We start from the raw sequence: 20,410 nt of genomic DNA on the forward strand, positions 1-20,410 counted from the left end.
CACGGTGTTAAAAACCCAACCTGTACATTCGTGCTAAATCCTGTGGATAGGACAAAATCACCATCAACCTTGTATAGAAACATCCACAAAATCCCTGTTTATTTTTCTGTGTTCGTTAGACCAACTTGTACCTATTTTAATATGAATAGAAGCGCATCTGCCTCAAACAAGGACATGGAAATCTTCCTGAGTATACAACAGTTTATATGGATTACGTAGACGCCGATCAGAGTCCTCAAAGTGGAGCAGGAAATACTATATAAACAGCTACAGACGCTTAAGTGTTTATGTAGTGGTCCGTAAAAGGTCGAACCAGGACATCTGTATACAGGTCTGTGTACTTGTGGCAAAATTTACATCAGATGGCTTCTTAGCACCTTAGAAAGTTTAAAACTGGCCTCGCAGTCAAAAGAAAGAACCAGCACGAAGGCTAGGCGCATGTCATAAATGATCGCTGACAGTGTTTGTGTAATTACTCCCAAAAGTTCTGCCCTGCAGGTTCAGCTTCAAACACTTCATACGTCCAAAAAAGTCTAAACTGTACAGCGCTGTAGTTGATCATTATTCACTGATGCACACATGCTGAGCCGTTTGTTTCTCCCTGTGACTCCACAGCGCCAAAGGAAGAGGCAAGGGCAAGGGCCGGCTGAGATAGACGCAGACATCCACGGAAGTTCTCAGAGGAGGCGTCTGAACGCGAGCGGCGGAGTTGAATTCGATGACACGAGTCCACACTTGAACAAAGACGCTGCTGTGTGTTCGTCGAAGCTGCCGCAACCAGACAGAAATAAAGAGTTGTGCTTTTCTGACACGATTCCAACCTGCTTGAGTGTTTTGATTTTGAATTATATCGTCGTAGAAACTCGCAGCTCTTAATCCCCGCTCTCCCAACACATGAATCCAAACCCATTAAGTGGCAATAAAATACCTCTGTTTATTCATTCTTTTGGGAACCATACACAGAACCACAGTGCACCATAAATTTCACATGTAGGCAGCAATGTGTAAACTTAATTAAATGATTTGCTGCAGTAGTGCTCATGACATTATCCACACATTTACATAACACATTAATAAATAATGACTCTGATGGCAATACAGTGTCAGGATAATGGACTTGCTATACAGTACAGTGTGGTGACAATAGTGCAAAAAAAAAAAAAATGACAGTGATGGAGGTTTTCTGACACATGACAGCTATTCCTAAATGAAACAGTTGCAAATGCGGGGCTGAATAATTTAGATTTTTTTTTTTCTCATACATACCCTGAAGCCAAAACATTTTTCAGAATGCTTTGCAGAGCTGCCAAAATGTCATCAAAAACTTTGATTCCCACTTCACACAAAAGTCCATTTCCATACTGGTCAACCACAGTCTGTCAAAAAAATGAAAAGTACTTTGCCTTTGGCTGCACTCTCGATTCTTGCCGGAGCCGTGGGTGGCAACTAGAGCGTCTAAAAACCTCACCTTGAATACTAGCAAACAGAGGCAGTGCATTTTTAATGAACGCCAGACAACAACACCGAGCGTTTCAAATCAACTGACTTACATTTCTTTCAGGTAGCTTGTAAGCTGATATGGTACCTACTGCACATTGGAGTATGGATCATGTTCATGGTTGTGAATCCAAAACTTCAGACATGATGAGTGCACGGAGCGTCGGTCCTTGAGGCATGATGAGGAGATGACGGATCAGGTTTATTGTTCACCACAGATGCGTTTCCCTGATCTCAGCGATCACTTGACTGGCTTTCTGCAACGCCTGTAGACACAAGAAAAAAAAAAAAAAACACATTAAAATGGCTGACAAAGGCACTTGAAAACCACCAGGGAGAACCACCAGGTGGGAGCCTGTTACCTGTAGCATGTCGGCAGCCTCCTTGCGCCGCTGGGCCATATCCTCCGACTCGGTCAGCAGATCATTGAGGAGGCCAGATTTATACAGCTGGCCGACAAGCTCGCTCTGGAGGCTGTCCTTCACATGGTTGACCAGGAAGTGCATCACTGCCTTTGGCACACTGCAGCACGGAGAGAGAGAGAGAGAGGAAACAGACCGAACAGATGGTTTAGAACAAGGCGGCAAGATGGCCTGGTGACTGCGTCGCTTCCCAGATGGAGGGGCTCGAGTCGGACTCACCAGGTGGCCGCTGCCTGCCGAAGTACTGAGCTGTTTAAGTAGGAGCTAAATAGAAGATATTTAACCCTACTGAGCCCTGAGGAGCCTGACACTCCAACAACCCCACTGGGAGAATATGTTCAAGAGCAACGAGATGCATTTTAAAGGCTAGAAGTGTTCTTTTTGTTGTTCATTAGAATCCAATGTGACAGTCCATGTTGGTGCTGTCCAACTCTTCAATCTCTAAGAACAGGCCACAGATACACAACTGGATGTTTTTAAAAGGCTCAATATTCTAAAAGAGCTGCATAGATAAGAATAAATAATGTTGGTTGGGGACTGTTTTCTGGAGCTGTAGTCTTCAGGTCAAGTGATTGGTCAGTGTTCTCTCATCCAACTAAATTCTGGCTGGTTGGACAATCAGTCATCATCAGTAGTTTTCCATTAATCCATTATTTTTGGCGGCAGGAGGAACAGCATTTGATCAACTTTGAATGTTGGAGGTTTAACTGTTTTTTACATTTACTGAATATTTACTCAGAGTTGGCTACAAACTAACTGACACAGTGTTGAAGGGGTCATTAGTGTGTCTGCATTTTGTCCAAATAGATGGTTAACATGTCAACTTTGCAAACAGAAACTTTACAGCTCAATAGCAAAACAGTAGACGAGCTTGTCTGTGTTATATTCCCCCATTTACTCTGATCACCAGTTGATAGAGTTCTACTAGCAGAATTCATATGAATAACGGGAGGTGCACAGTGTTGCTATCATGTCAGCATGAAACAACCAGGTTAGAAAATGTAATATACTGCAAATACTACTTTTTTTTGGTCTTTTTTGTCTCTGTCTAATTTTTTACTGCAATATGAAGTCTTGCACCTCTCGCACAACCATGGCTGGAAGTCAAGAGAGCTCAATAATGTATTCTGTGCAGTTTAGCACAATTAAAATGCTCAGAAAATCAGAAAAAGTTTAATTTCTTTTATCATTTGTTTTGCAAAGCCGTTGAATTAACACGTACAACACTTTCTAAAGTTCTCACAGGTGTCACCGAAAAAACAGTGACTCTATATACGACAGATATTTGACTATTTAGACTTCAATCATGAATGACTTCAAAGGTATAAAGAGGAGCACATACTTTTTAAAAATAATTCCAAAAATCTTTTTAGTGCAAATGGTTTAAAAAAAAAAAAAAAGCAATGTTGATGAAATATTACAATTTAAAGCTTAGCTTAGATGACCGATGAGTAGTTTAAGGACCGTTAGAAAGATGAAAACCTCAACAATTCTTCTTGTTCTCAGTTTCTGGCTCCGATAAATGCTTTAATTTTGATGATTTTTTGAAAAGAATAAATGCATTTTAAAACCATCTTTATAGTGTTAATGGACTTTTTGACAATTAAAAATAAACCCCCAAACCTTCCAGAGGAGAAAGATGAGCCTACCTGTCCTGGATGTTCTTGCGGACGATGAGGAAGTAGGACTTGATGAGGCGTTCGATGACCTCGCAGTCCCGCTGCTCACGTGATGACAGCTTCCTGGCAACGGGAACAGGCTGGAGGGGGAAACAAGAGGGCGACGCTTTAATCAGTCGTTAACTCAAGAACTACTGTAACCTCATTAACGGGGTGAGCCGGCAGGTTCAGTTACCACATCAAGCAGGTTGACAGCTCCTTTAAGGGGGCTCCCGGGTCCAGAGCCTGGGGCGTCCTCGCCTTTCTTCAGCATCCCCCTCCAGCTCCCGGTGCCGTCCTGCTCAGCCTGCGGCCCTGCTGCTGGAGCCTGAAGACAGAAAAACAACCAGGCCGCTAACGTGTGTGAACGGCTGCTCAGCATCAGGGTTCAGCGGGGAGAGGACGGTTAGGGCATGTGGCATAAAAACGTTGACTGATTCATGTGCATTTGCAAACACAAGTCGAACAGGCACGACCATAAAAAGAGATTCTAGAAACCTGAGGTGCAGCCATGTGCATAATTTAATGTCTCTGTGCTCCAGTTAAAGAGAAAACATGACTCGAGTCTGCGGCCACGATCGCAGCTCTGCAAGGATGTATTTAAGTCTGCTTAGAGCTAAATGCTCACATCTGCATGCTAACTTACAGTATGCATAATGACATTTTAATGTTTACTGTCTTGCCTGAGCATGCAAACATTTGCTAATTAGCATTAAATAGAAAGTACACATGAGGCTGATGCACGATAATCAGCTGGGCGATTTTAGAGTTGCTACAATTCAGCTAACAGCAGCGAACAGGCAATAAATTTACTAAAAAATAAAAAGGGAAAATCAAGGGATCGCCAAAGTCAGTAGCCACGCTGCTAGTGTGGCTTAAAAAAATAAGAGTTTCTAGATGATGCACAGAGGTCAGATCTCACAAGTCCTAGAATCTGAGCGCAAAAGTCAAAAGCGTCCAGAGTGTTAAGAGGCTGGAACAGGAGCGAGAAGGAGAGGAGAGGTTGCTCTGAGAGACAAACTTTGGGTAAAACAGACTGAGGAAAACACAACAGTTGTTAGTGCGAGTCCACACAGGCTGAGGGAGAGCAAAACAAGAGCACTGCATCAGCACAGGAAGACCAGAGTGCATGCCAGCAGCCCCATGCTCATCCATCCATCCATCCATCCATCCATCCATCCATCCATCCCCCACCAGCAGCCCCCACAGCCAGCCAGGCTCAGAGCTGCCTATGTGCCCACCTTGGCACTGTCCATGTCTGCTCCAGACGCAGGGGGCTCGCCAGAAACCACAGTTGGGCCGGCCGGGCCTTTGCCAGCAGACTAGCAGGAATATGAGAGCAGGCATGGGGGAGAGAAGAAATGTGAAAAAGACAGAAGAAAAAGGAGGCTGGCAGTCGCAAGTCAAAGGGGGGAAAAGAGAGGAGGACTTTCTGAGAGAGGAGATGTGGGATAAAATTCCTGGATGGAAACTATCCGAAGCATTCGGTTCACAGATCCTCATCCTGCGGCGCTATGAGTGATTAACGTTACACAAGACCTCCTTATAGTGCAAGCAGATATTAGAACACGAGCTGCTGTTTATTACATTTTAAAAGACGTTTATCTGGTTTACCTTATCTCTGGGCACTGCAGCGGGCAGCTCTCTCATCCGGTTTCTCCTCTGCTCCTGCAAACACACAAACCACACGGATTATTATTTATTACATTGAAACTTTTTTTCTAATTTTCTACTGTTTTTTTTTATATCTTATTGTTAGAGCACAGTCTTGAGAACAGTCACGTTGCACTTTGCTTGAATCTTGACGTCTGACAAACACCCACACGTGTCAGACAATTACCAGGAAAATCCACCTTTCAAAGAAAACCAACCTTTGTACTGATTAAACACACATTTCACTACATAGAATTATTAATCATAATATACACTATAAAAGTCACATTAACAGTCTTTAATAGACTTGAATGACAAGCTAATTATTCCCTTCATTAATTACAAATTCATAGTAACTCACATAAAATGTACAATACTAGAAACGCTGCATGTAAGTTAAACCCACTGAACTTTAAGCTCTTCTTGGCCTTTTTTTTTGTTTTGTTTTGCTCCCGTCACATTTTGTAACACTGTGGGTTCATGTTTCACTACAAAGTAAAGTCCTGCACCTCTATGGAAACAACACAACCATGACAGAAAACTCTCAAATGTCTTCTGTGCAGTATTATAAAGTTATCATGTCAAAAATCGTTATAAAAAAGAAACAACAAAACTTGATTTTCTTTGATTATCTATTTTACAAAAATGAAAAAACCTGGAATGAACATGTACAACATTTTTCCAAGTGCCTACAGGTAACAAATACTGGATAAAAATCTGCATACTAAAGACATTTTACAATTCACATTTCTAATTCTATTTTCGTCTCCTACCTGCTCTGTGGCTGCAGTTCAGCCGAAAAGTCCCTGAATTGTCGTACATGACTCTTGGTCGCTGTTTTATGGTTTCAGTTTTTTAGTTTTTTACAGAATGTGGTCATACCAAAGGATTTATTTTTGCCATTTAAAAAAAAATGGACATGGAATGAAGTCATTTTGAGGAAATATCATGATTTTAAACTTAGATTTGTTTAGTTTTCCAATGAAATGGCCCGTCATAGATGAGGAGTTCAAGGACCACCGTTTCTGGCTCTGATAAATGGTGCAGTTTTGGCAGGTTTTTTTTTTGTTTTTTTTTTGAAAGACAACCTGCTGACTGGATTATCAGAAGGTTAAAGAAAAGGCTGCTCAGACTGGAGTGGTGAACTTCTGACACGCAAACAAAAGATGAAAAAATCTAGTTTAAAAGATCATCAGGTCATGATTCAAGTGTGTAATCAGCCTCAAATACAAGAGAAAGAATTAAATAACCGGAATATTCAAGTTTTAAATTTTAGCTGTGACTTTTGGTGCCTGAATTTTATTGATACAGTTTTGATTTTAAAAATGACTGAATTTCGGCAACTTGAACACAGTTTTGTTTAAATATTAGACTCTTATATTTTCTACCTAAATGTGTGAATGGTAAACCAGTATTCATAGAACCTATTTTAAAACTTGATGTTTTCTACAAAGATAAGACAGAAAGATAATGAGTTTTATTCATTCACCAGTTAGTGGTTCTAATGCTGTGGCAGATCGGTGTATATTGTAATATACATAAACAAACAATCAGGTTTGTGCCTCTTTTTATTATTCTCAGTGTTTTGCTGTGATTACAGACCTCGATGTTATTATTCATGACTCCACAGGCGTCTGCAAAGTCTGGATGCTTAGTGTTGATGTAGGCCAGCTCAATAGCAACCAGGTTATGGACCTGTGACAAGAATAGAAGACAGCGTCAGAGATGGAAACAGATTCAAATTGTCACTGAAACATAGTCACAAAGTCAGAGCATTCTCTAGAAAATGATCTGGCATGTTTGTATCTCTTTAAAACAGTCACAGTGGTCTCGGGCGGTGCTGAGCCCAGGATGTAGAGATGGTGCCCCAGCAAAATAGTGATGGAGGAATTGTTTTGACCTCCAAATCTACACCTGGTTAGTCAGACTACCTCAAAGACAACAGCACACATGGAAAGAGAAGTGAACGCGTCACTACCATCTCGTTGGTGATGGGCAGCCTCTTCCTCAGGAGGGACGTGACCACTTCTACGATGGCCTCGTGTAGCTTCGGGAATCTCTGCAGCTCCTGCAAGACAAAGCGACATAAATGTAAACGCATGCACGGTAGGGAAAGAAGAATCCATGTGGCGCGTCGGCTACCTGTGTGCTGTAGTTGCTGCAGTGCTGGATGATCCTCTGCATCTCCTCATGGACCAGCTCCACGCAGCGCAAACTGGGCTCCTCCAGGCGTTTCACCTGCTTCTTCACCAGCAGCTCGAAGGAAACCTCAGGCACGAAAAGGGACGGACGAGGGCCCTAAAACAGGAAGAGGAAGGAGCTACAGGTTAGCAGTGACAAAGGGAAACATGGACGATGACAACAAAGGACTTGGAATAAGCTGCAAGTGACAGAGAAAGTCGTGGGTTTATTGGTTTACTATAGATGGAGTTCACCCTCTAAACCCCAAACTGGCCAGAGTTTAAGAGGCATGTTATTTAAAAAAAAAAAAAAAAAAGCAATCATTTCTCAGTCAGAAACTGCAAAAACAGCCAGAATTAGATTTTCCTGGAGCTAATCATGCAGTTCAGTTGGAAAACTGTCACAAATCTAAGCCTAAAATTGTAATATTTCAGTAAAAATCACTTAATTCTACATGTTTTATTTAGAAAATTGCCAAAATAAACAGTTTGCAGTAACTCGATTCTGTAAAAACTAAATAATTTTGTGTTTCCCGTTGCAACTGTGAAGCTATTCATGACTCAACTGTGACCAACAGTCGCATGACAAAAATTCAGACTTTTTAGCTTAACTGCAGCTTAAACACAGATATGAATATGGAAATAAACTTAAAATGTAAGTAGTGACATATTTACAGTGCTGATAACAACTGTGGACACTTAGAAAAAAATGTGTACAAGTTGATTCCAGGTTTTTAATTTTTTTTTTCAAATTAAAAAAAAACATTCAACTTTTTTCTTCTTTTTTTTTTTATAGGATTTCTGACATTATCAATACATTATACTAGACAGAATACATCTTTAAGTTCTCTCTGCTTCAAATCATGGTTGTGCTGCTCCTTCCTTTAAACATGCAGGATTTTATACTGCTGTAAAAAAAAAAAAGAAATGTGACAGAAAATGGTCCAGAAGCTGTTTGGGGTTTGGGGAGGGTTCAGGTGTCAGGAGAAGCTGCAGTGACACTAACGATGTCACATTAATAAGAGAATGCAGCTGCACTCACGGTTGCGTTCCTTATGGCTGTTAGGATATCTATGGTGCTGAGTCCTCCCAGAGGATCCACAGACTCCAATGTTCTGCCAAAAGTCTCGTGGAATATGTAGCAAATTCTGGCTCCACCGCACCTGAAAAATAGCAGCAGGGGGATATTAGCTGTGATGTGAACCCCGTGGCCTCCGCTCCTGTCAGCTCTTCCTTCACCAAGGCTGTGCGTGCCTCAACTTACAAGTTGTATCATATTAAATGATGAAACCAATGCAGTTGTTTTGCTCATTGCGGCTGCGCTGGATCAACAGCATCACCATGTGGCCGAGCTGCTACTCACAGTTCTGCCGTCTCGATGTACTTGGCCGTGCCCTCGATGGTGTTGCAGTATTCTGTGGCGAACTTGGTGATGAGCTGGAGCAGGGTGGCACTTTGGTCCTCCACGGGCTCGCCGTAGCTGCTGAGCAGGGACTGGTACTGAGCTGCCAGGACGTTGATCCGTGTCTTGAGCTCGGGGAGACAGTCTCGGATGTGATGCATCAGTAGCCTGACATTATAGCAGCAAAGGGCAGAGTGGGATGTTTTAAAAATGACACACAATAGCAAGATCCTCTGATGGCTGCTATTAATGTCAGAGCTGCTTCTGACATTCAGCAGGCCGACGGTGACATAATGTCATGTGTGCTGGTAACATCAATGTGTTTGTGTCTGTGGTGCGTCTTTGTACATTCGCTGCACTAAAATACATAAACCTCAAGCATTTTTAGACCTTTTTTTTGCTCATTTTTACTCACTGTGGACTCATTTTTCACTGCAATATAGAGTCCTGCACCTCTATAGAAGCAGCACAACCACGACTAGCAGTAGAGAGAACTCAAAGGGGTCTTCTGTGCAGCATGATACAGTTTTAATGTCATAAACCATAAGAAAGAAAAAGGGCAGGTTGAACATCTTTGATAACACTTTGATCATTTTACTTACAAAAATTGAAAAAAACTGGAAATTAACATTTACAACAGCTAAAAAGTCTGAATTGTTTTGTCACATGACTGTTGGTCACAGCAGAGTCACTCATGGCTTCATGGGTGTTTTGAGGAGCACAAAATTTTTTGTGATTAACAGAAATAAACTATTTATTTTTGGCCAATTTTTCAATGAGACGTAAAATAAATTCTAAACTGAGACTAATATTTTCAATGGAACGTCACATCACAGATGTATAGTTCAAAGACTGCTGAAAAGTTGAAAATCTGACATTTTTTTCTGTTTTTATACTTTACAGCTGTGACAAAATGTGTAATTTTGGCAATTTTTTAGATATAACATCAGAGGTGCACAAAGGGAACACTACGTACTGAAAGCATTCAGCACACCAGTGAGCTGCAGAACCATTCAGTTAATTAACTCCTATTTTACGTCTGAAAATGACAAAAACTAATTTTTGATGACAGTTCTAACTCTGGTTTCTACTCCTCAGTGTTTACCATCAAAAATCCTGATCTGGTTTCAATGTTTTCTTTCCAGATTGAACATTTCTGCTTCAATCTGTTAAAATGACGGCATTCTGTCATTCAGACGTATTTTATCTTTTACATAAATTTTCCTTAAGGCTTCACTCATTCATACCCACAATGCAGACACCCCCAGTGATGTCGAGAACCATGTTACGCACAATATGTTTGTCGTATGCAGGAGATTCAACAGCACATCAACGTTCAAGGAGCTACAACACCTAAGCTAACACAACACTTATCAACATAATGGACGGAGTTGGTCAGGATCAAATATCTCTGTGTGCTTTGTCAACAGAGTCACAGTTTACAAGCTGCAGTAAAATTATTAGTTAGGCAGCGGCCGTCCTCACATCGAGTCCTGAGCGCCATAAAAGCTGTCGGAGTATTTTTATTTTACTGTCAAATTTTGATGTCTACTAAATATTTTTTCTGTCATTAATTATTTTTCATTGTGATTTTTTCAGATTATTCGGTTTCAGCCTAATGTTTGTGCACATGGACGTGTTCCCATAACTACACATAGAACACGATCTCATTAAGGTAACTGACAAACCACGTCACCCATCGATACCTGTTCATGTGACGGCACGACGTTCAGACTTGTGTCGTATTTCCATATAATTGTGAAGCAAATTTGAAGAGAACTCTTGAAATGTTACCAAAAAACAAAGAAACAAAGAAATGGAAAAACGTGAATTAGGCTTGTTTCCATCAACTGCTTTGGAGCAAATAAATGAGGCTTCTCAAAGAACAAGAAACAAACAACTTTGGTTATCTACGAGAGAAAAATAGAGGAAAAACATCTTCAGGAATAGTTGCATTCATTCTTTTTTCTGTCACTGACCGTGCTTCATGCTGTCCGGAGGCGAAGACAACAAAAACAGTTGATAATGAGCCGAGGAGCTGATTAGTCATGTGAGTGAAACGTTCACTTTCAGAGCTTATTTGAAAAAGGGCATTTTGATCTCCCATTATATCCAATAACCCTTTCAAAAAAGTCAAAAACTACAAGCTCAGATAACTGTGAAGTTATTTTAAATGTGCTGTTTCTGCTAAACTTTCCCAATGCGATACCTTAAAATGTGGAGAAAACTACTGTACGTTACTTGTTCAGCCTTTGCAAAACTGACCACAGCACCCATTCACACATAAAGCTCAAAAATTAAGTTGTCAGATTAACGAGAAGGAGCACATGTCAGAAAGGAGCTGAAGAGATTCAAACAGAAACAGTTTGTAGACGTGGTGAAAACGCATTTTTTAACATGTTAAGTTTCTGTCTTTTAATCTTTTGAATCACAAAATCCAACAGCATGCACCTACCAGAATCTAAAAACAGGAAGAGTTGTGAGATTTTCAACTTTACTACAGTCCTTGAACTCATCACGTGTCCCCTTCAGTCCAGTCAGAACCAAATCTGACCTTAAAACTAACATAGTTCATCAAAATTGTGTGCGTCTCATTTAAAAATTTGCCACAAAAAAACCCCAAAAACCTTTTCTCTAACTAAACTAAAACTAAAAATTCTGCTCTCCTTAGTGCAACTGAAAAGTGGCTCAGCTGCAAGCAACGGACGTGACAAAAACTCTGATAGGATTCAGCTGAACTGCAGGCAGTGTTTATACAAAGCAGATGTGGAAACAAAGTAAATATGGAAGAAGTAAAACACCTGCAGGATGTGAAGCCACTTTTTTTCCAGTATTACCAACACCTGTGGGTTGTATTAACACTGGAAATTCAGCTTTTATCTGTTTCTGCTTTGCATTCACAGCATTCTAAATGTGTTTTAGTGCACATTAGACATTTTTGAGGTCTCTCTACTTCTAGTCATGGTTGTGCTGTTTCCATAGAGGTGCAGGACTTTATATTGCAGTGACAAATGAGGCCACAGTGAGTAAAAATGCAACAGGAGCAAAAGAAAAAACTTAATGTCAGTCTAGAACTGGCTGTTTACCTGTTCAGGGTTCTGGCCAGGTATTTGGTTCCGTTTCTGTTGGCGAGAGACGGGTATTTCTTCTGCAGGAAACCGTGTTCGTCGCGGATCGCATCGGCCACAGACTTCTTGTTGTTGATGTCCAACTGGCTCCTAAAACGCAAAATAATGGTGAGTGATGTGCACACAAGCAAACTGCACGATTACAGCTGCAAGGTTTTTATTAAATCTCATCCTTCAATGTGATTCCAGTGATGAAGAATAAAAGCAATAAACACTGATGTATGCCGCATTAAACATTGATGCTCATCTCGTCCACATTAGAGCCACTTGTCTCTAATGTTAAACGCTCCATTAGGAGGAGGAGGAGGAGCGGATTCAGTATCGTTTGTGAGACCTGTTGACGACTCCGATGAGGCCCAGTTTGACGGGGATGACTCGGCCCATCAGAACATCCATGGCGTCGGTACCGGCGTCCATCAGGTCCAGCTTGGTCACCACGGCCAGCGTCCTCCGGCCTGACGGATTCATTCACAAAAAGGTCACTAACAGCCCACTAACGTCTGCCGATAAAGGTTGAATCGCATTAAAGAAAACCTGATTATCGCAATGGGTTTGGAAGCAGCTTTTCGTACCGTCGGGGTCGACCTCGCGGGCCACCTTCAGGGCCTCCGAGGTCGCCATGTCTGTGTTAGCGGCCGTGACAGCCAGGATAATGCAGTTGGGATTGGAGATGTGCTTCAGGATTAGATCTCTTATCTGCACCTCGATGTCCTTAGGCTGATCACCCACGGGCACCTGAAGGGAACAATACCAATTAAAAGGAGAAGACACAGTTTTATTCATTAGACACGAAAGCGGAGGGATTTCTCAAATTAACACATGTTCAACCAGAGGGGACGAACTAATGAGGCTGGAATCAAAGCCGGCGCTCACTTGGGCTTTGACAGCACACGGTGTGGAAACATCAAGACAAGACATTAATTCCCCGTCGTCTACAAATATGAAATACTCAGAAGCATCGGCCAGACTGGGAAATTAACACCGCTGACCGGGCATATCTGGTAAATCTTAGTTTTTAAGTGCTTTTTTTTTTTTAATGAGTAAGTTTTAAGAAATAAATTTCCCTCCCTCAAGGGTGTCTGATGATCAAAGCGATGTTTTGGGGGAGCTGGAAGTAGAGCATGTGTTACCTTAGTGATTCCTGGCAGATCCACCAGCGTGAGGTTGACAACATGAGGAGAAAATATCTTCAGATGAATGGGTTCATCGCTGATCCCCTGCAGAGGGACGAGGAGAGAATCAACGTCTACTGTGGATTTAGCAGCTGAGCGCTGCTTTACACAACATGTAGAAAATACAGACAACTGTTCTCCGGTTGTTTGTTTTCTCCTGCTGCTCGTCTGTGCGGTGGATAATGAAACTAGATTTGTGTTTATTGTGACTGTTCAGGTAGCCACTGGCAGCCATTTTTGTTTGTATTCGGAAACAAAGCGGGTTAAAAATTCTTTTTTTTTTTTTACTGTGCAAGATGGATTTTTGTTTTCGAACAGACATTTAGGCTCCTGGAAATACCTTCAGAGCATCCGTACGTGTTTGTAAATGACTTTTCGGTTAATCAGATTAGTCAAGAAATCTAAATGACTAAATGACTCCATTTCAATTAAGCTCATCTTATTTTTGCAATTTCTAAGCCAGTGTATAAAGCAGCACAGTACAAAATGTAAAGAACGTTTTCCATATTTAAGTGCAAAACTGTAGAGTTAAACAAAAAAAAAAATAAAGGTTGAAAGTGACTGCTGGTTAACATGTCGTCTTAATGAACGGCTGCTTCAGTCACTGATTTACACTCGACAACAGAAACAGAAAATGAAAACAGCTTTGTTGTGAATTTGGCTGTGTTATAATCCAGCATGTGTGAGCACAGAGAGCAGGAGAGAAGCAAAGTGTTGTACAAACCATCTATGAGGTCTGTGATCACTTACTTTTTAAGCCTCGGATCTTTGGAAACTTTAACCCTAAACAAAGTTTTGCTGCTGCCAGTATTGTTTTAAATTATAGCGTTTACTGCGTCTGAAGAATGACTGCAACCAAAAACTACCGACATCATGACGCAAAAATGATGTCGTGATACTGCACTGAAACATTTGTGCAAATGAATTGAAGTTATAAAGAAACATTGCTGGTTAAAATATTGATTCAGCATCAGCGTCTTTGTTATGCAGCAGCTCTAAACTCTCAACAAGCTAATAAGAGCTCTTCTCATTTCTCTCCTCTGAGCCTCCTCCGTCCTGCTGCCTGTGACCATCTTGAATGTAGTTTCATTTCTCAATGAAAGAACCAGAAAGTCTCATTTTGTTAAATCCTTGTTGCCTCAACACCTCTGTACTCATGTCGCTTCCTTTCCTACTTCACTAACATCTCAGGATACGAGGAGAGGAATGTACAACCTGAGAAACGAGGTAACAGAGGTTGATCCTCGTGTCATGTCAATAACCCAAAGTTTGGTAAAAAGGTAAAAAGGAGCAAGTTTCCTCGTCTGCCCTCTAGTCAGCGTTCCAGAAGCATCTCCAAACCCCTCCGGATGCAGTGACCTTAAACTACACGCCACAAAATGTTGTGATTTTCCACCGTGGCCTCCAATTTGCTAAACGCATAAGCTCTGCTGTGAAATCCACTTTCCTCAGCTCAGGGCAACATCTGAGCCCTGACTCGCTTCCTCAGAATTGGAGGGAAAAGTTGTGTTTGCCTTCATCTTATTGCATCTGGATTATTTTAATTCTCTACGTGTTAACAGCTAATCCTCGGTTCGCCTGCTGCTGGCCGAGAATTTGCAGAAACACATTTCCACGCACTGTTTTTCGATATATATATATATATATATGTCGCTTTGAATGTGTTTGTGTTGTTCTAGATCTTATCATCACTTCAGATTTCTTCTAGCCCTGTTTCATCAAACCAAATCCAACCATCTATCCCACACATTCTTCATAATATCCTTAAGACAGCTAACAAAATTAAAGGTAACTGGCTTGAGAAAACACACAAGCACACCTCCTCCATCCTCCACCTCTTTCTCACCTTATTATTCCCCGATACTCGCTCCGTTTCATTTTCAATTTCTTGCCTGATTTCATCAAAATCTGTGTAGATCTGCAAAAAGAAAAAAAGCAGCAAAAGCATCACAACAAGCGCCGGTGAAGAGAATCAATTAAATGTTTCAGCATCGTACAGATTCATACCTTGTTCTTCGTGTGTAGAAACTTTCCCCACTCTTCACCTTCTCTACCTGCGAACCATAATAATAATAATAATAAAAACACAGTTACAACTCAGCATCCTCAAAACACAGAGTTCATTATTACGTCTTAAGAGAAACTGCTCAGGAGGCTAAACAAGCACGGCTAACATGAGGATCGATGCCTGACAGCTGACAGCTACTGGTGTGCTGAATTAAAGCAGCTGGAATCACAGGTGAGGAGGAGGAGGAGGAGCAGGCGGCTAGAAGAAGCTAAAGCAGGTTATGAAATGAAAGACACGTGTACAGTGCACCTTTGTGAAGCACAGTTTTATCACAGCAGGGCATCTGCAAAGACAGTGACAGACAGAGCTTTAAAACTGGTGCTTGTCGGGAAATTATATGAAGACTGTTTTTATATTACACACCAGAAATGACGGATGTATTCCCTCAATATAGGTCCCTGTGTCATAACTCAGGTTTTCAATAGTAGGGCTGCAAATAACTATTAGAATCATAGTTTTTAAATTAGTTGTTTGGTCTAAAAATGTCAGAAAAAAGATGAAAATTGTCACTAAATGTTTCCCAAAGCTTCAGATGACTTCCTCCAGTTTCTTGTTTTATCCACAACACATAAATATTCAGTTCACTGTAATGGAGGAGTAAAGAAACCAGAGAATACTCAAATTTAAGAAGCTACAATTTTTAAAAAGTTACTCAAACCGATTGAGCAATTATCAAAATACTTAACGCTTAATTTAAAGGTCCCATATGGTGAAAATCCTCCATTACTATGTTTTGTGGTCATTATAATCTTGGAGGTGTCAAGTAAAAGCTGTTAAGGTATGAAGACATTTACTTCAAGCTTCAAGGCAGTATTAATTTTACTAAAATACTACGTACCAACTGAGGAATTAGTGGTCTTGTATTCAAACTTTTTGTAAAATCCTCCTTCACTGCTTGCTGCTTAAACATGACCCATTCAGAATGAGCAGCTGCTTCTTAGTCCATCAGGTTCATTTGCTTTCTAGAGCTGCTTCTGTTCAAACGTTTCAGCAAAGAGCAAAGTGATTGGCTGTTGGCTGCAAGAGTGAACACAAGAGTCTTCATGCACTCCCAGCATCTGAAGAACTGAAGATGTCGTGGATGACTTATATTATTGAGGGGATGTCACCACAACAATAGGAGCATCTTTATTGTTAATAGGTTGGTTGGCTGCTAGGCTAATGTGGCCAACATGTGACCAACCAGGTCAGAGTGCTGCAGAAATTTGAATACTGAGGGACATTTAGAGATGGTGGAAACTTCAAGATCAATTTGAGACCAATAAACAAAGACCTTGTGGGTTACTGTGTTCTCATGTCACCTGTAATGCTTCAGTGAAACCTGAACTCAGCTGGTGTTTACATCTGTTTGCTTCCCTTCTGCTCTCTGTGCCCACATGTTCTGCATTTTAAAAAAGCTGAACTCCCATTAGGGCTGTTCTCATCTACATACTTTTCTGTTTCTGCTGTCAGACAACAAATACTGACTGAAACGTAGTCCATTAAGACTACATGTTAACCACCAGGCACTTGACTCATTTTCATTGCTCTGCACTGCTGGAATGCTAATTTTATAGCCGCAAGATTGTCTGACAAACTCACTATTCAGAAAAACAGCGGCTGTGCTGTGGATTCAGTGACATTTGATGTCAAATTATCACATAGAGAAGAAGGTTAGAGGTTATAGAAAAGCTTAGTCCCAAACACTCTTTCATGTCTGTCAGCTGCTGTGCTGTGAGTCACAGATGAAGAGAGAGTCTTCTTCCTGAAGGGGGCGTGGACAGCTACAGTAAGGACAAACAGGACTAAAACCAGTCCAGTCATAGTAAAATGAACCATCTCTGCAGTACTGTTAGCTGAAGACACACTCTGGAAACTTAGGAGACTTTCATTAATTTGCAGAAAAGAAGCACATGTGGGACTTTTAATAGGTGACAACTAAATGATCAGTCATTGCAGAGCTGTATTTTATGTGTAAATATGAGAGCTGTGTTGCCTAATAACATTCCAGGGAAAGGATAAAAGGCAGAACCCATATCAGTGGCACCTTAATAGTGTTCAGAAACACTCCTGAGATCAGGTGGATGTTGGCACCTACCGCCGTCATCAATTTTCCTGGCGTCTCCAGGGTCTACGTGGACCAGCTGCAGGATGAGGGGTCGCCTGGTTACGATGCCGGTCCCACGAGGCAGCAGGTCCCTGCCCACCAGGCTCTCCAGCACAGAGCTCTTTCCACTACTCTGGAGACACAAAGAGCACATAAAGAGTAAACAAGTGGTATCAGCTCTGTGGTTGCACACACCAGCTGATATGCAACAATGATGAAGTAACTGCACCTCAATTCTTCAAGCACTGACCTGGTTTCAGCTAACATAGGCTGGTGTGTGGATGAAGCTCTTTAAATGGAACTAATTGAAGGGGATTAAAATAGATTTCACTGCTCCTGCCAGTGCAGACTTTGCAGATGAGAGCTGCAGCAGTCAAACCGTGTAGTGTGGTTTTAGCAGAGCTACACGGCCTCTGAAGCTTCATTTCATTCTGACATGTGAAATAATGGCAATATCCGCTGGGTAACTCCTTTCAGTTTCACTCCTCATTCATACATGTGTATTATTAAAGCAAGGTTATCCAGCTAGCATGACAGCAGCTAAGTTGTATCACAAAATGCACACAATCAGAGCATTTTACCTGAGTCCCCACCACTGCAATCTGCGGCAGCTGGATAATATCCGCCCCCACTGTGTTGAACACATCCTGGAGCTTGTTTATGACGGGAATAAGCGCCTCCATGTTTGAGGTTTATGAATTAAACTGGTAATTTTCGTGATGGAGCCAAAGTCATTCAATGTCCCTCCGACACCACCACCATTGCAACAACACCCGCGGTACGGCCGAGAGGTCTTGGGCGGTGCTGGTAGATGTAGTTCTCCATTAGAGACCGTCAACAGCTCCAGGTATGGAAAAGACTACAGTACATGTTAGCCGGAAATAACGCGATGCTTAGTTTTCTCGCGCATGCGTATGCCATTTGTTGGTGACAGCTACTTCATTAGCCGAATAACTCGGCTGATTTCTCTCTAACTTTGAACTAACTGCCTGTTTTTTTAAGTTGCTTTGCGGTTCGCATAGCTTTAATTACTTCTTTATACCACAATGCTACAGTTTCTGGTGAGTTAAACTAACATTATCATGCGTGACATCGACGTTTGTACGGATACTGACAGATGCCAGTGAAGCTAACGTATTAGCATAATGATAACTGTCAGTAGATAGCTAGTGTTAGCCTACTGTTGTGGTTAGCCAATAAAACTTTTTTAATCTAGTAAGTTCAGCCACCATGAAGCCCTAACACGCAATAAAAACATCCATGTTAGCTCAGCCTTTAATGAGGTCATTTTTGTTTTTCTTTCAGGCTGGATTCACCTTGGGGAATGTTGTGGGGATGTACCTCGCTCAAAACTACGAGGTGAGTTCGTCCGAGTTTTGTCTTTATTTGTAAACGTATTTTTTCAACCAATTCGTGAAGTCACGTGTCTGTCACAGCTGTCAAAACGACATTGTCTGGACAGATGTTGCTGGAAGTTTCTCCACTTGCCTATTTTAGTGTCGCTTTTGAGGTTCCTTTTGTTTGTTTTGTTGTGGTTGTTTCATTACCTTTCATTGTATGCTCACTGGTCAGAGCTCAGTGGACACTGTAAAGCTGAGAGACATTCTGAATTTTTTAGAAACTGTAAGACCGATTTGAAACCAATTAAGAAAGGGTCACTGTGTTTTCATGTTGACCATTGTACTTCAGTGAAATCTGAACTCAGGCAGTGTTTCGTTCTGTTTACTTCTCTCCTGCACTCTGTGGTCACAAATACTGCATTTTATTATGGGAAAGTTGTTCTCATTTACAGCAGAATTCAAAGCTACAGACCCTGAAACAGCCTGTTTAGAACAGGACCATCTTTGCAGTATTTTGAGCCCAAAAAATTCAAAGACATTCTGGTGACATGTGAGACTTTCATTCATTTGCTGAAAAAGAGGCACAAAATAGGACATTTAATAAATACTCTTGTCTTGTAATAGCCTATCGTATAACACCTTTAATTTAAATCCTGAACGTAGGAGTCGTAACGTTCAAATTGTGTTTAAAAAAGGTGCTGAATATTAGACACCAATACAATCCAATTCAAAGCTGACTAAACATTGTAATATGAAACCTTGTTGTTGAAAGTGTTTACTGCAGGGCAGTTGAGCTGGACTACGCTGACTTTAGCTGGGTATATCTAATAAAACACAAACCGTTAACATTTCTTAGACTGTGTTATCTGTAATGTTGTTTTTCCTTTCTAGGTTCCCAACATAGCCAAGAAATTCGAAACATTTAAGAAAGACGTGGAGGCCAAGAAGAAGCCCCCAGAGTGAGCCAAGCGGGACCAAGCACGACCAGACTAGCTTTGCAGAGAAACTATTTATTTGACAGGGTCATGATATAATGTGTGCACATTTGGTAAAAGAATTGAATATGTAAAATATGTATGAAAATATAAACAGTGCCTGGAACAGTATTTGTTTCCTCCATTAGTTTTATAGGCATGTTCTCATTGTAGCCTATTTTTTTTATAAGATAAATTGTGCAAAGACTGGATTTAAAGAATATTATAACAAACCGGTGGGATCACTTTAAGTCCAGGTTCATGGCACTGGCGGCTGGCCTTTTCTAAGATGCACTGTGGTGTTTTAACTTGCACATGCCATTCATTTCCTCCACACTAGATGTGTGTAGTGTTCTCTGAAGTGAATATTAATAGTTTGCTGTTACATTGTATTCCACAAAATTGAAAGATTTTCCGCCACAAGCTTCCAGCTTGTCAATAACTGCCAAACTTTGTATCGTATCACTACAAATACAACTCTGACTCATTCAGCTTACAATAAATTCGCAAATAATGAATTTTAAAGTCTTGTGTGTCATGAATTTAGTAGTTTTACTGGCACAGTTTTGTTTTGTAGTCTTGGACTGGTTCTTGGAGTTAAACTCATGCAGTTATTCTAAACTTGTCCTCTAGATGGCATCACAGGAAGATGTTTAAATCTGATCCCTTCTACCTTTATAAGAGAAAATCTCTTCACTTTGGCAGATTTTATGAACTACTTTTTCTTCTTCCGCTTTGTTCTCTTCTTCTTTTTCTTCTCTGAATTTGGCCACCCAAAGCCTCTAAACTCCAGACACTGTGCTGCATTGTGGGAAATGTAGTAGACATTC

The 20,410-nt window shown here is 41.0% G+C and overlaps 2 protein-coding genes across 3 annotated transcripts; one reads left to right on the forward strand and one right to left on the reverse strand.

Annotated features, from left to right (window-relative positions):
• Window positions 1-909: 909 nt before the first annotated feature.
• LOC103371308 (dynamin-1-like protein) lies at window positions 910-18,012 on the reverse strand. 2 transcript variants are annotated; one of them, XM_008300578.1, is made up of 19 exons: window positions 17,848-18,012; window positions 17,258-17,399; window positions 15,120-15,166; window positions 14,959-15,030; window positions 13,071-13,157; window positions 12,513-12,675; window positions 12,275-12,395; window positions 11,899-12,030; window positions 8,774-8,980; window positions 8,453-8,573; window positions 7,373-7,528; window positions 7,209-7,298; window positions 6,833-6,925; window positions 5,192-5,245; window positions 4,819-4,899; window positions 3,774-3,905; window positions 3,569-3,678; window positions 1,860-2,019; window positions 910-1,763 (listed from the first exon to the last, which is right to left on the reverse strand). In XM_008300578.1, the coding sequence occupies exons 1-19, from the start codon at window positions 17,947-17,949 to the stop codon at window positions 1,707-1,709; spliced, it is 2,127 nt and encodes a 708-aa protein (XP_008298800.1). In that variant the 5' UTR covers window positions 17,950-18,012; the 3' UTR covers window positions 910-1,706. The 2 variants fall into 2 exon arrangements, with proteins under 2 accessions (XP_008298800.1, XP_008298801.1); XM_008300579.1 differs by lacking the exon at window positions 4,819-4,899.
• Window positions 18,013-18,150: 138 nt separating this feature from the next.
• stmp1 (short transmembrane mitochondrial protein 1) lies at window positions 18,151-20,105 on the forward strand. Its single transcript, XM_008300580.1, has 3 exons — window positions 18,151-18,327; window positions 18,572-18,625; window positions 19,498-20,105. The coding sequence occupies exons 1-3, from the start codon at window positions 18,313-18,315 to the stop codon at window positions 19,567-19,569; spliced, it is 141 nt and encodes a 46-aa protein (XP_008298802.1). The 5' UTR covers window positions 18,151-18,312; the 3' UTR covers window positions 19,570-20,105.
• Window positions 20,106-20,410: the final 305 nt, after the last annotated feature.

The sequence above is a fragment of the Stegastes partitus genome, unplaced genomic scaffold, assembly GCF_000690725.1.
Source record: "Stegastes partitus isolate 25-593 unplaced genomic scaffold, Stegastes_partitus-1.0.2 Scaffold1562, whole genome shotgun sequence".
In the NCBI taxonomy this organism is placed as follows: Eukaryota; Metazoa; Chordata; class Actinopteri; family Pomacentridae; genus Stegastes; species Stegastes partitus.

Excerpts from the sequence above, each read along its gene's own strand:
- LOC103371308 (XM_008300578.1), bottom strand. The coding sequence starts at position 17,949 with ATGGAGGCGCTTATTCCCGTCATAAACAAGCTCCAGGATGTGTTCAAC. Across the intron at positions 6,926-7,208 it reads TGCCCATCACCAACGAGATG|GTCCATAACCTGGTTGCTAT; the intron begins GTAGTGACGCGT and ends TTCTTGTCACAG. Across the intron at positions 3,679-3,773 it reads CTGTCAACCTGCTTGATGTG|CCTGTTCCCGTTGCCAGGAA; the intron begins GTAACTGAACCT and ends TTCCCCCTCCAG.
- stmp1 (XM_008300580.1), top strand. Across the intron at positions 18,626-19,497 it reads ACCTCGCTCAAAACTACGAG|GTTCCCAACATAGCCAAGAA; the intron begins GTGAGTTCGTCC and ends TTTCCTTTCTAG.